Source organism: Vulpes lagopus, chromosome 18 (genome assembly GCF_018345385.1).
Source record: "Vulpes lagopus strain Blue_001 chromosome 18, ASM1834538v1, whole genome shotgun sequence".
Taxonomy (NCBI): Eukaryota; Metazoa; Chordata; class Mammalia; order Carnivora; family Canidae; genus Vulpes; species Vulpes lagopus.
In genome coordinates this window covers 25,369,519-25,383,416 of record NC_054841.1, presented here as the reverse complement: position 1 = coordinate 25,383,416, position 13,898 = coordinate 25,369,519, and the positions used below count along the sequence as shown (strand labels likewise).

General features: G+C 48.9%; 1 protein-coding gene across 1 annotated transcript; it reads left to right on the top strand.

The window, feature by feature from the left end:
- Positions 1 to 6,351: 6,351 nt before the first annotated feature.
- On the top strand, positions 6,352 to 13,394 carry BPIFA1 (BPI fold containing family A member 1). The gene is made up of 9 exons (XM_041733220.1): positions 6,352 to 6,396; positions 8,295 to 8,469; positions 8,642 to 8,801; positions 10,289 to 10,396; positions 10,522 to 10,671; positions 11,584 to 11,668; positions 12,301 to 12,364; positions 12,733 to 12,809; positions 13,285 to 13,394. Exons 2-8 carry the CDS (start codon positions 8,310 to 8,312, stop codon positions 12,771 to 12,773), a joined length of 768 nt encoding a protein of 255 aa, XP_041589154.1. The 5' UTR covers positions 6,352 to 6,396; positions 8,295 to 8,309; the 3' UTR covers positions 12,774 to 12,809; positions 13,285 to 13,394.
- The last annotated feature ends 504 nt before the right edge of the window (positions 13,395 to 13,898 follow it).

Sequence of the window (13,898 nt, the reverse complement as noted above, 5' to 3'; positions counted from 1 at the left end):
CCAGAAGGAGATTCCACATCTTGGGACCTTAAGTCTTCCTTGGAGTGGGGCTCCCACTCCAAAAACCTTGCTCACAGGCCCTATGGAGTCCTGTCCTGTCCCATAATAAACTCTAGCTCTGAAGGGTACAAAGGTCTCCTTTCCTGGGCCCCGAGGTTAAGGTTCCAGAAGTCAGGCTTGATGAAGCTCCATCCTAAGACTAAATATGCCTGGGTTTACTCATCAGCCCAGAAATACCAGAGAAAACACCTTGTTTTCCTGTAGTTTGCAACCAGGAACCCATCTATAGATTTGCTCATCAATGCAGGGAAGGCCTGTTGAGATTTCCCATGCCCTCATTCATTCACCCCAAATTGCTGAGTACCTACTATGTGCCAAGTACTTGGCCAGACTCCAATGGAGTGTAGAGAAAGGATGACAGAGTGGAAAAGCATAAATGTTGGCACCGAACAGATCTGATTCACTTCAAATTCGATTCAGCCCAACGAGAAGTCCCACACGAGTGTGAACCATGCACATCAGAATAACTGATGATCCCCTGGCCCCAGCACAGGGTTGCACAGAGTGTGAGCTCAGCAAATATCTGCTGTTAAGTGGTGGATGAATCTGCTTTAGGACTCACTCTCTGTGCTTGGGACAAGGCAATTTACCTTCAGGTCTCCCTCACCTGCAAAGTGAGGCTAGAAATCGTACGGGATATGGAGGGACAGGAGCCTTGATGCTGCTGGTGGGTGGTAAGTTGCACCACTGCTTTATAAGTCCAGGTGGCAGCAGCTACAAAAGCGTGACAGAGGCCTGCCCTGTGCCCCAGCCGTGCCACTCCTAGGTAGGTGCATCGTAGACACACACACAGACACTACGAGATGTGGACGAGACTGCTTGTAGCAGCAGTGGTCCTAATATTCCCTGAGTAAGAACCTTGAATGCCCATTAAAAGAGTGGGTAAATACAAGGGAGAGTCACCCATTGGAATGCTCTATGGTCATGTAAATGACCTACGACTACACACGACCACATGGATGGATCTCAGGCCCGTAATAAAGCCAGGCACAAAAGGGCACATGTTGCATCTCCCATTTATATGAAGCTCGAAAACAGTAAAAGGAATCCGTGCTGTCAGAGAGCAAGACCATGGTTACCCTTGAGGAGAGGGTAGGTGACCAGGAGGGGCTTGAGGTGGGCTTCTGAAGAGCCAGTACTGGCCTGTTTTGGGTTTTTTTAAAGATTTTATTTACTTATTCAGAGAGAGGCAGAGACATAGGCAGAGGGAGAATCAGGATCCCTGTGAGGAACCTGATACAGGACTCGATCCCAGGACCCCGGGATCACACCTTGAGCTGAAGGCAGATCCTCAACCACTGAGCCACCCAGTTGCCCCCTGACCTGTTTCTTGATCTGGACACTAGTTGTGGGCAGAGTGTTTCGTTTGTGAAAATTCACGGAGCTATTTATTCACTTGCGTGCATTTTTCTTACATCTGTTAGACTATAACAAACATTTTGAAATAAAAATATTTACTATGTAGGACGTTTGTAGGACTATGTGAAAAAACATCTGCAGTAGGTCTAGCATGCACTAGGTCCATGGGAAATGCTTATGGAAAGCCATTTAAATCATTGTTAATTATTTGATTAATGACTATTCAGTTCTTAAGTATTGATTCCTGCCCTCCTCCCAAAGGGAGGCAAAGCATACTGAGAAATCAAGGGGAAATAACACACCCATTAATCACAGTAGCACACACATATTAAGCACTTGGCACGTGCCAAGTTTGGTGCTCAGAGCTTCTATTCAGCAATCTCATCAAATCCTCACAGCGAGTTCATGCAGGAGGACCCCAAGGCTCAGAGAGAGAAAGCCACTTGCTCAAGATCACACAGCGAGGAGACGATCAAGCGGAATGTGCCCAGGCAGCCAAACTCTAGAGCCCAGGCTTAGCCACTGTGAATCCTCCCTCCAGTCCTCCCTCTCTTCCTCCTAACACCCTACATACACACACACACACACACACACACACACACACACACACACACACAGGGGAAAATGATGATAGAGGCCCTGGGCTGGATTGACAAGTGCAAACAAGGAAGTGTCAACAGCTCAGATATGAGAATAGGGCGGGAGAGCCTCCTGTCTCCCTCTGTCAGCTCTGACCACCTAATCCGAAATGCTTCGTTGGGGATTTGCAACCCTAAACGCCCATGTTCTCACAGAGGATTCCCCTTGACAGCCTTGAGTTTGGGGGCGGGGTGTGGGGGGGGTTGTCCAGCTCATGATTCAAAGAGCAAAGAGAGGAGGGCTGAGCCCCATCCTCCAGTGAGCTTGCCTGAAGGCAGCTTTTGTCTGTCTTCCTCCTGACCCGGGGGTGGCTCAGGGGCCTCTCCTTCCTCAAGGGGCCTCCTTGGGTTTCTCAGATTCTATTTTCCTTTTGTTTTGAGGTTCATAGAGCCATGGACTCATCATGTTTTCTCCCTGCAGACCTTGTTGTACAATAGGCTTCTATTATGATACAGGGGCTGGAGTGGGAGCAGGGTGGGGGGATGTTAAGCAGAAATTCAGCCCTGAGGGCCCAAAAGCTTGCTCCAGGCAAGGCACCTGTCTGTGCCTTGTAACTCCCATGCCCCTCTCCTACGGAGTTCTGACTCTGTGCCAGGCACTGGGCAATAACCCCACTTAACCCACAGCCGGGGGTGGGCAGCATCAGCCCCAAGTTGTAGGGTGTAGGCTAGGGAATCAAGGCTGCAAGAGGGAAAAGCATCTTGCCCAGAGGCCTCAGCCCAGCCGGGCTTGGGATCCAGGGCAGCCTGACTTCTCAGGGGTGAGAAGACTCCAGAGAACAGGAGCGGGAACTTTCTGAAGATTCAGTAACACAAAGTCGTTCTCAAAGTGAAGAGCACTGAAGCGGCAGCTCGGGATGACGGTCTACTTTCCTCCCTGGGCTGACCCTGGGCAGGCCACCATCCTCCCTGAGCCTCATGCACCCTCACAGGGTTGTTCTGGACAGTAGAGGGATGGGATAGAGCTCCAGGTCTCACAAGAAACTATTATCATTAGCTGCAAATGTAGGTGGGAAATTCATCTCCAAGGTAAGTGGTAAGTGGAACTTGAGCAAATTGCCGAAAAAAATATATTCTCAGGTGCCTGGGTGGCTAAGTGATTAAGCATCTGCCTTTGGCCCAGGGCATGGTCCTGGGATCCCGGGATCGAGTCCCACATCGGGCTCCCTGCATGGAGCCTGCTTCTCCCTCTGCCTGTGTCTCTGCCTCTCTCTCTGTGGGTCTCTCATGAATAAATAAATAAAATCTTAAAAAAAAAAAGAAAATATATTCTCTCTCTTGCCATTTGCAATGATGTGGATGGAATTAGCGCATACTATGCTAAGCAAAATAAGTTCAATCAGAGAAAGACAAATACCATATGGTTTCACTCCTATGTGGAATTTAAGAAACAAAAGAGATGAACATCAGGAAAGGGAAGGTAAAATAAAATCAGGTGAAAACAGAGTGGGAGGCAAACCATGAGAGATGCAGAACTCTAGGAAACAAACTGAGGGTTGCTGGAGGGGAAAGGGTACAGGGATGAGGTAACTGGCTGATGGGCATTAAGGAGGGCATGTGATGAAATGAGCTCTGGGTGTTGTATGCAGCTGATGAATCATTAAATTCTACCTCTGAAACTAACAGCAAAAGATCAGGAAAAAAAGAAAATCTATTTTCTCTTCGAAGTTGGGGCACCCAGCTCCCCAGCTCCCTGCTAACCCTTCTGCCTCAGCCCCTCAATAAAACCCCTGGGGTTTCCAAGACCACCTGAAAATCCCCCTCCAGTGCAGTCCCCCACCCACCCACCTCCACCTAATCTTGCTCCAGGGCAACAGAACCAGCACCCTGACTGAGGAAGCAAAGGGCACCACTTATGGTTTCTGAGAAACACTTTGGGAAGGCACCGACGTCACCAAGGTGGAAAACTGTCTCAAAATGTTAGCAGCGTGACCTTTCACATCTCTGGATGCTCCCTGCCTCTTGCCCTCCTCAGGGCAGCAGGACGGGGCAGCTCCTGTGGCTCCAAGGAAGGGCATCTCTGGCAGGAGTGAAGAGAAGCCTTGTGTTTCAAAGCCTGGGTCTTTGCCAAAAAAGGTAGTGACATCCCATCCAGACTCCTTGCACAGCAGGGAGCCTGCTTCTCCCTCTCCCTCTCTCCCCCTGTTCTGCTAGGCTCTCACTCTCTCTCTCTCAAATAAATAAAAAATAAAAATCTTTTTAAAAAGAAGAAGAAAGAAAGAAAACCCCAGAGGAAAATGGGGAAGTTTCTGTTACCCAGGAAAGTGACATTTGAAATGGTAACTAAAAAAAAAAAAAAAAAAAAAAATGAAATGGTAACTAAGCTACAGATACAGGAGAAAGAAAGACATGGGCACTTGAATTTATGAATTGAGATTCACACCAGCTCCCCAGACTTCATCCCCCACTGCCCAGTGAGGTAGATATCATCCTCCCATTTATAGACAAGGAAACTGAAGTTGAATGGATTAGAGTCACGTGCCCGAGGTCATAGGATTAGAGTCAGGCAGTCTGCATCCAGACCCATCCCCTCTCTGCCATAATATATATGCAGCCTCCTGGCTTCAAACCAGAGGTTGTTAGCTGTCCAGAAATTAGCTTCATAAACTTAAATCGGTCCCTTGACTTATCTACCTCAGTTTCCCCACAAAGATAGTAGCAATCTGACACTACTCATAGGAGTTGTACCAAGATAACAAAACAGTGAGACCCCTTTGAGGATGACTGACAACACACAAGCCATGGGAAGAGTCTAGAGAGTATTTCAATGGATAAGTGAGTTCAGAGCCATGGCACTAGCCCCTTGGAGGCATCGGCCAGACTCTGCCAGGAAGGAGAGCAGTTCTAGTGAAAGCCTGGCATGAGGGAAGGCAGCACGGCTCATTGATTACAGGGATGTGAGACACGGGGGTGAGTTCTGACTCCACCACTCACTTGCTATGCGCCCTGGGAAGTAGTTTCCCTCTCTGAACCTCAGTCTCCCTATCTGATATTTGAGGGGCAACCATCGCAACCACCACTGATGAAGATGAGGTTCAAACAGGGAAAGCACCCAGCACATAGTAGGTGCCCCATAAATAATATGCATTTCCTCCTCCCCTTTCTGCTTTTACTTATGTTAGGTATTGCAGGGCAAGAGCTGCTCTCACTAGTCTAAGACCTTGATCTCTCAATGTCCCAATGGTTTCATCTGCAAAACAGATTCAAAGGCCCAAGGAGTGGGGACAAATGCCTTATTACTTCATTTGGAGAAGGGAAGAAGATAAAGTAAGCGTAGAGACTGGGATGCTACAGCATCCTTCTGGCCTGGCAACCTGGAAAGATTTTTCCAGGATATCAAAGTGAAATGTCATGGGATCATGCCATGTCTGAAAGCAAAACAGGCAGTGAATGAACGGTGGGCATCTTCGCATCTCAGCACAGCGATTCAGAGAATGGACTGCGGCATGAAGGCCTTGGCCCCAAGCCCGCTGTGCACATCTGGACGCGTCCACTCACGCTGCAAGTCTCAGTTTTCCCCCTTGTAAAAGAGCCCACAGCTTGGGAGGATTCGTGGGGATGCTGTCTGTGAAAAACAGAGCCAGGCTGGCATTCAGCAAGGGCTCAGCGAGTGTAAGCTGTTGACAGTGTTTCATTGTGATCATCCAGTGCGAGCAGTTCTGACTCTGCCCCATTCTCACTGGGTCTCGGGCCCTTGCCTCCACGGTGCCTCAGTTTTCTGCTCTCACAAAGGAGGAGCGCTGCCTGCCCTCCCTCCTAGAGTTCTGATGAGGATGGACAGCCCCCAGCACATGACTGTCATGCTATAGAGAGACTCGGAAAAGAGGAGACCCCAGATGTAGGAAAATCAGTTTGAAGCTTTGGACACTGGGAGCAAGAATCCTTCAAATGGAAAAAAAGAACTGGACCAGGAATGGAAAACAGCCTCACTATGAGACTGAGGCCCATTCCCTGGGCTCCCACTGGCTGCCTCTCCCCATGTTCCAAAAGTGATGCCAGGCTGACTCGGAGCGTGGGCCCCCGGCCTCAGCTCTGCTCATGAACCCATGAAGTCTTGAGTAATATCCCCATCTCAAGTTTTTCTCTGTTTAACTTGTCCATCAAGTAGCTTAACTGTCCCACCTACTAATGTGATTGGCAATTATTTACTTTGGAGAGCCCTGAAAGACACCACCAAATCACAGAATTCTGAATTATCTAGAAACCCAGCATCCGATCGCATCATCTGATTGCACATTTCCTGATTTGCACACTATAAAAGACGCTACCTCCGTGGCAGAAGGAAGCAGGAGAGGGAAGAGGAGAGCAGGAGAGCCACCAGGACCTCTGAGAAGCCCAGGTGAGACCCGCTCATCCCACACCTGCTCCGCCATCCTGGGTGGCAGGGCTGCCAGGCTCCTTGCTGTGGGGTGGGCACTGGCTGGCTGCATTTAGGATCACTCACTTGGGGTCTTTTTCAGAGGGATTTTCAGAGGAATAGGAATGGCCATTTACTCTGCTCCCCTGAGAGACCAGGGATATTGATGTAAGATTTGAATGTGGAAATGTAGAAAAGAGGATTTGATGGTGATGGGGAGCATGTGGTTGTGTGTGAAGGTTCGCTCATGAGCATGTTCTTCTTACTCTAAATCAAAATCTCTATGGCAGGAATTTTACCTTGAGGTTTCCATTATGGACTCAGACCATCATCTACAAACCACCTAAAATTCACCCTTCATTTTGATGCATTTTTCTGGGAAGAGTGTCCTCAGCTTCCATTGCATTCATAAAAGGTCTATTTCCCAAAAGAGATTCAGAGAATGCAATCTAAGTTGACCTCCCCAGGGAGGCCACAACTGGCTTTTTGGACCAGAAAGCCCTTTCGATTCCAGCCAGTCACAGCAACGATAGTGCTGCTTTGTCTGAATCAGCCAGTTGATGGAATTTTGCCCAAAGAAGCTTTCAACACCTTTGCTGGCTGCCAAATAGGCCTATGAGAGGATTGGTGATATGTGGGAGGAAACAGTGCAAAAGGCAGCCAGATGTCAGGGGTTGCACCTAAATTTTGTTCAGGTTAGCTTGAGAGAAAAGAGAAAGGTATAGAACAGACAGTGTGGGGACTCCTGGATGGCTCATTCAGTTAAGTGGCTCAGGTCATGATCCCAAGGTCCTGGATTGAGTCTCATATTAGGCTCTGGACTCAGCAGGGAGCCTGCTTATCCCTCTCCCTCTGCCCCTCACCCCTGCTTGTGCTCTCTCTCTCTCTCCCTCTTTCTCTCTGCTCTCTCTCAAATAAATAAACAAAATCTTAAAAAAAAAAAAAAAAAAGATCAGGGTGTACATTTGACGAGATCAGAGACCTATCTCCAACCACCAAGTAGCCATCAAATTGTTGTGTGACCTTGGGGAAGTCACTACCTCTTTCTGGCCCCCTGATTCTTTTTTTTTTTTAAGATTTTATTTATTTATTTATTCATGAGAGACACAGAGAGAGAGAAAGGTAGAGACACAGGCAGAGGGAGAAGCAGGCTTTATGCAGGAAGCCCGATGTGGGGCTCAATCCCGGGACCCCAGGATCAGGCCCTGAGCCAAAGACAGATGCTCAACTGCTGAGCCACCTAGGCATCCCATGGCCCCTTGATTCTTGTTATGCAATGAGGACTTCGAATGGCTCCAGGATCTCTCCAGCATTGGTCTGGATGAGATGGTGGCTATGAACATGTGACCTCTGATATTCTGTGATTTAATAGGGCTTCCACAAATCATCGCAATCTGGGTCCGGGCCAAAAGATTTTAATGGAGATAATGGCAAAGAAGCTCAGTCCCTCAGCTTTTTCATTTGCTTTGTCTAAAGAGGGAAAACCAGGGGCAATGATTCAGGCCATTGCAAGCAAGCCCAAATGGAGAGTAAATCTGATGGTCACTGAATTTAAACAGAGGCCTCTGGGTCAGACAAATCTGGCTTCAAATCCTGTCCCTATTTTGTGTTTACAATCTTGGGGGAAGTCACCTAAACTCACTAGACTGTCCTTTCCTCACCTGTGCAATGCAGGTGATAAATCCCCACATCTTCGGGGGTAGTTAAGGTAAAATCAATTACTGAGCATGAAGTACGCAGACGAATGGCTGGCCCAGAGGAAATGCTAGGTAGTGTTAGCTATAACTATTCACTCTCTGGTGTTCTGGAGGTCGGGGGCAGATGGTAGACGAATTCCTCTCTGATATATGTGCTAGCTCGACCCATCATTCTGTCCACAGATACCAAGAGTGAAGATGTTTCAAATTGGGGGCCTCATTGTCTTCTGTGGGCTGCTGGCCCAGACCACAACCCTGCTGGAAGCCCTGTCTTTGCCCCTGGAACATACTCTGTTTTTGGAGGCGACTCCAGGCCAGGATCCAAGTCCCACAGATCTTGCTGGAGACTTAACAAATGGTGAGAGTTTGTGACAACGTCTTTCAGGGGCGTGTGTGCGTGTGTGTGCGTGTGTGTGTGTGTCCAATGGTTCGACGCAGGGAGGGAGGCAGGGATGATTGGGGGTGAGGGGCTGAGGATCTGGAATTATCAGATTTGACCCCCAAGGATCCACCCCTGTACCCATTTTTAGGCCTCAGCAGTGGCCTGCTCTCTGGGGGTCTATTGGACATTCTCGAAAACCTTCCACTTTTGAACATCCTGAAGACTGGAGGAGGCACTTCTGGTGGCCTGCTTGGGGGCCTGCTTGGGAAAGTGACTTCAGTGGTCCCCCTCCTGGACAGTATCATTGAGTGAGTAGTCATAGGCCTTGGTCCTCACACACACCAGAAAATCTCTGTTGGAGATCTGGGACCCCCAGGCAGTAGCCCCAGAGGAAAAAGAGGGGTGGTCTGAACATGAGGCCAGGACTCATGTGAGATCCTTCCCACAGCCTGGCAAGAACACCGGTCCTCTTGAATCAGTGATTGCCCCCAGTCCTGAAGCATATCTTGTGTCCTCAGCATCATCTATAGTCCTTATGACAATGCTTTAAAGTGTAATTAATCTCCAATTTAGAGATGGTAAAACTGAAGCACAGAAATGTGCCTGTGCTCACACAACTAGAGTGATACAGAGCCAGGGATCTAGGTCTAATTTACTTAAGTTCAAAGACGAGGCCTTTCCACTGCACTGTGGTAATTCTGTTCTCCTCACCTATGGAGAACACAGGTGGCCTTTGATGTAAGCAAGAAAATATAAGCTACTCTCCTTGATGACATCCTCAATGTAATGGCCACTGAACAGTCTGATGTGGGGTTTCCCATGAGACACCTGAGAGCTCTCTAAGCAAGTATAGCAATAATGGGAAGCTTGATGCCAGGGAGCTTCCAAAGCTGGGTCCTTGATAGGACTGGATCAAAGCCATCTCTAAAATTCCCACCCACCCATATGCTTGCCCCTGACTTGAAGACAGACAGACAGCCTTGAGTTTGATTTCCAAATGCACCACATACCTGCTGGGTGCCAGAGAATAGGATGCTTGGTCTCTCTGGGCTTGGTTTCTCCATCTGTAAAATGGAGATCATGGTACCCACAGAGAAAAACTGTCAGGAGGACTGGAAACAATGTAATCACCTGCCACAGTTGTTGTGAGGTCGGCTCATGGAAGAGCCTTGCTTCCATCCTCTATCTCCATTCTCTCCTACTTCCTGCTCCTTGATTTCTATGGTAACCATTGTTGACTGACTTGCCACTGAAGCTGATGGTTACTCCACTTGCCCATCCTCATCCATTCATCCACTTATCCATCCATCCATTTGTCCATCCTCTCTTCCACCTAACCAGTTACTCTCCCATGGATCTTCCTACCTACTCATCCTCCACAAAGTGAACCAATATGGAGTAGCCTCCTTATTTGTAAGACTCTGAGTTGGCGTGCAGAATACAAACATAATCCAGACACAGCCTCCACCCTGAATACCTCAGAGACTTGAGATGAGGAGAGGGCCATGGTGTGTCAGGATCTGACCTAGTGCAGAGGTTGGGAAACACTAATCTCCCTGCAAATCTCCCTGCTTAATGGGTGAGGCCAGAGGGGTGGCTTCTCCTGCCCAGGAACAATATCAATGGTATGACTCAGAACCATGTGGTTTTTGCTGCAAGATGCCACTCTTGTCTCCCCCATCTCACCTCATGGGTAGCTCCTCTTCTGGAATGAGTACAGTTGGGTTAAAGGTGGTTTCCAGGTTTGGGGCCAAAGAAACTAATATTCCTCCTTCCAATGTTGCTTATTGGACAGATTGAAGATCACTAACCCCCAGCTGCTGGAACTTGGACTTGTGCAGAGCCCTGATGGTCATCGTCTCTATGTCACCATCCCTCTAGGCATAGTCCTCAATGTGAATACGTGAGTGAGTCCCAAGGGAAGATGGGAGGGTGGCTCACCAAAGGAGACCCTGATGACCATGGGTAGCCATAAGGGAGGTGTTGGAGTCTGACAGATGCAAATGCAGCAAACTTTTTCCTCTGCAGGCCCCTGACCAGCAGTCTGGCAAAGCTGGCTGTGAAGTTAAACATCACTGCAGAAATTTTAGCTGTGAAAAATGATCAGGGGAAGATTCATCTGATTCTTGGTGACTGCACTCACTCCCCTGGGAGCCTGCAAATCTCCCTGCTTAATGGGTGAGGCCAGAGGGGTGGCTTCTCCTGCCCAGGAACAATACTGATGGGATGATGGCTAGATGGCTGGGAAGATGGAACAATGGGAGTGGGGATGAGTGGGAGGATGGGAGGGTGGGAAAATGAATAGGAGGGAGGGAAGACAGATGGATGGATGGGTGGATGGATGGATGGATGGATGGATAGGTAAATGGGTGGGTAAATAGCCGCTATCTCTTCTTAGCTGGGCTGGCCAATTTTATGCTCATTAGGCAATAAAAAAATCTGAGTTCAAGCTCATTGACCAGAGGGGCATGCAAAGGTGGAAAGATTCTTGTATGAACTTGGACAGTGCTTTCCCCATGTAGAGTCTCTTTATGAACTTGGACAGTGCTTCCCCATGTAGAGTCTCAGCTTGCTCTGATAACTGTAAGATGAGAGCTACATTGGAGTTCTTGAGTGAATCCACTAAGATAATAGGTATGAAAGTGCTTTGTCCCAGTATGAGGTAAAATAGCTATGCAGCCTACCTGGGTTACTTCTTTCATTTACCTGCTAAAAGGGAGAATGAATTGTGCATAATATGTAGGAGTCATCCCATCATGGTTAACATTTCCTAAACACATATATCGTGTTTCACATGTATCATCTCACTGAACCCTCATGACAAGTATATACTAAGCACTGTTCATCCATGTATAGGAATTCTACTGAATTCCTAGTGTCTGCTGGAACTAGGTGTTTATACTACACGTACCTATCATGTGCAAGGCTGTGTAGGGTGCCACTCCCTGTGGATAGGCGCCCTGGTGTTTGCTGCGCAAGGGTGTGAGTGGACAAGGCCCCATTTCGGTCACTTAGTACTGAGACTAAGCACAGTGGCCCCACATACCATCCCAGGCCTCTGCACCGCCCCATGGATTTTTTTTCTTTTAGATTTGCTCCCCTCCCTGTTCAAAGTCTTGTGGACAGTCTCAGCAGCTTCTTGAATAAAGTCCTTCCTGAGCTGGTACAGGGCGAGGTAAGCGGGGGCGGGGGGCGGGGAGTGGCAGCTCCTGATCTTTGGGTCTCAGAGCTTCTCCAGCTGAAAGAAGGCCCTGGAGTAAGCTTTTCTGAACCCCTCAGTTTGGTATGTATATACCATCTATCATCTACCTGTCCACTGATTCACCTGTTCGTGTTTCTTCTTTCTATCCTGCAAATTGCACTGGTTGGATCCTGCTCTGGGCTGAGCCCTGTGCATGTCCACAGCACAGCTGAAAGGAACTATTCCCTGCCCCAAGAATCTTCCAGTCCACTCCCACTGTGGCTATAGACAGGCAATCTTACAGCCTATGCTTGGGTGCCTCCTACAATCAGAAATTTACCCCTCCTGGAACAGTTCGCCCTATTATGGCACACAGGTGTCATATCACATGGTGAACCCTGGCTCGGTGTGTGATTGGGCACTTCACGTACATGCCTCCATTTCTCCTTCTGCCCATGTGAATGTGTAAGCATCCATCTGTGAGATGGCTTAGAACCAAACACTCTCTGATACAGAAAAATGACAGAGAATCTCCCCCAGAGAATCCATCCTGGGGCTGCTGCAGTTCCCAGGGCCTCCCTCCAGGTACTGCTTTGCCCAATGCCTCTCTTTGCCCCCTGGGTCAGGTATGCCCTCTGGTCAATGAGGTTCTCAGTGAGTTGGACGTCACCTTGGTACATTCCATTGCTGGTAAGTACCCCTTCCCAAGGCCTCTCTCTCTCTCTTCAGAAGTAGCGATCTCCCCCCAAGGAGTTCTATCCCTGCACACCGCAGGAGAGAGCTAGATCCTTCCAGCCTCAGCTCTCCCTTTTTCAGGTTTCTTTTTTGCCTTGAATTATCCAGATAATGTTGAGGGCTGGGCCCTGCCTCCCTCATAAGCCCTGACACTGAGAACAGCTGGGCTGTTAGGTAGAACGAGGGATTGTCCCTGTCAACCTTTGCCTGAGCCTAGTTGGATGACCAAAGTTCCTGCTTCCCAGCCCCAGGCTTCAGGGGGAGTGTAGGATATCCCTCAACTCCTTCACACTGAGATCGTCATTCTGGCCTGCATCTTCCAGAGTTACTGATCCATGGGCTGGAATTTGTCATCAAGGTCTAAGCCTTCTGGGAAAGGGACCCGGCTACAGTTGAACTGGTGAGTGCCTTTCCCCAATCCCCAGGATTTGGGTACTGCTGTAGGAGGCAGCAGGGGGCTTGGGAAAAGTGCCGTTCAAAGAGAGACAAATAGCCATGTAGACATTCCCAAAGATGCACAGAGAAGTCTACAGAAATGCTGATGGAGGTGGACAGACTCAGGTAGCACCACAACACAGCCACAAAGAGAAACATGCATGGCTGTGGATACATACACACAAACACACACACACACACACACACACACACACAAGTACATGTGGATAGAAAGAGTCCCCTGACCCCAGGTCTAGGCCTCCCTTGTGGCGGAGACAAGACCAGACCCTAGCCTTAGAGTCTCAGCCCCCTCCCCTTCCCTGGAGGGCAGGTTTGATGATGGGCCCATACCAACAAGAGTCAGTGACCTCGAGTCTCCATTTGGATGGGGGCTTCTCCCAAAAGAACAATTTCCTTTGCTCAATCCACTCTCTGCCCAGCTTCCAAGGGCTCACAGAAGGCTGACCCATGTCCTGGACAGTGACACGGCCACTGCTTGTGGACCAGAGGAGCTTTCTCTCCAAGGAAACCCCACTCTCCCTCCTTTCCCCCCAAGCATGTGTTACAGCCCATGTTCTTCACCAAATAAAGTTGCTCTTTCTCTGCACTGGGGATCTTGTCATGCTTCACCCTCATTCGAGGGCTAATAGATTGGGAAGAGCCCTGGCCTGGGTGGTTGGAGCCATAGAACAGAGTGTGGAGCTTACATTGTACAACTTTATGGTCTTAAGCTAGACACGGAGATGTTCAGAGGAGGGGGGATTTCAGAGTAACTGCTCTAGTGTCCTCAGGAGGAGTGTATGAGGGGTTGGGGGTAGGTGTAACACTCTAGGCAGAGATGAGGACACACAAGTCTACCACACAAGAAGCAAAACATCAGATCTGAGAGATGTTCAGGAGTGGACCTGAGTGTAGGTGAGGGAGCAGGTGAGGTGCAGGTTGCTGTCCATATCTCAGGTAGAGGAGTCTGAAGGTGACTGGGGATGTGGGAAGATGAAGTGATTCCGGCAGGAAGATTATGCCTTCAGCTGTGGCCATGCTGAAGGAAGTGCCT

Bases quoted from the DNA above. Each gene is read 5' to 3' on its own strand.
- BPIFA1 (XM_041733220.1), top strand. From the start codon at position 8,310: ATGTTTCAAATTGGGGGCCTCATTGTCTTCTGTGGGCTGCTGGCCCAG. The intron at 8,802-10,288 runs GTGAGTAGTCAT...CTTATTGGACAG, and splicing joins CTCCTGGACAGTATCATTGA to ATTGAAGATCACTAACCCCC. The intron at 10,397-10,521 runs GTGAGTGAGTCC...TTTCCTCTGCAG, and splicing joins ATAGTCCTCAATGTGAATAC to GCCCCTGACCAGCAGTCTGG.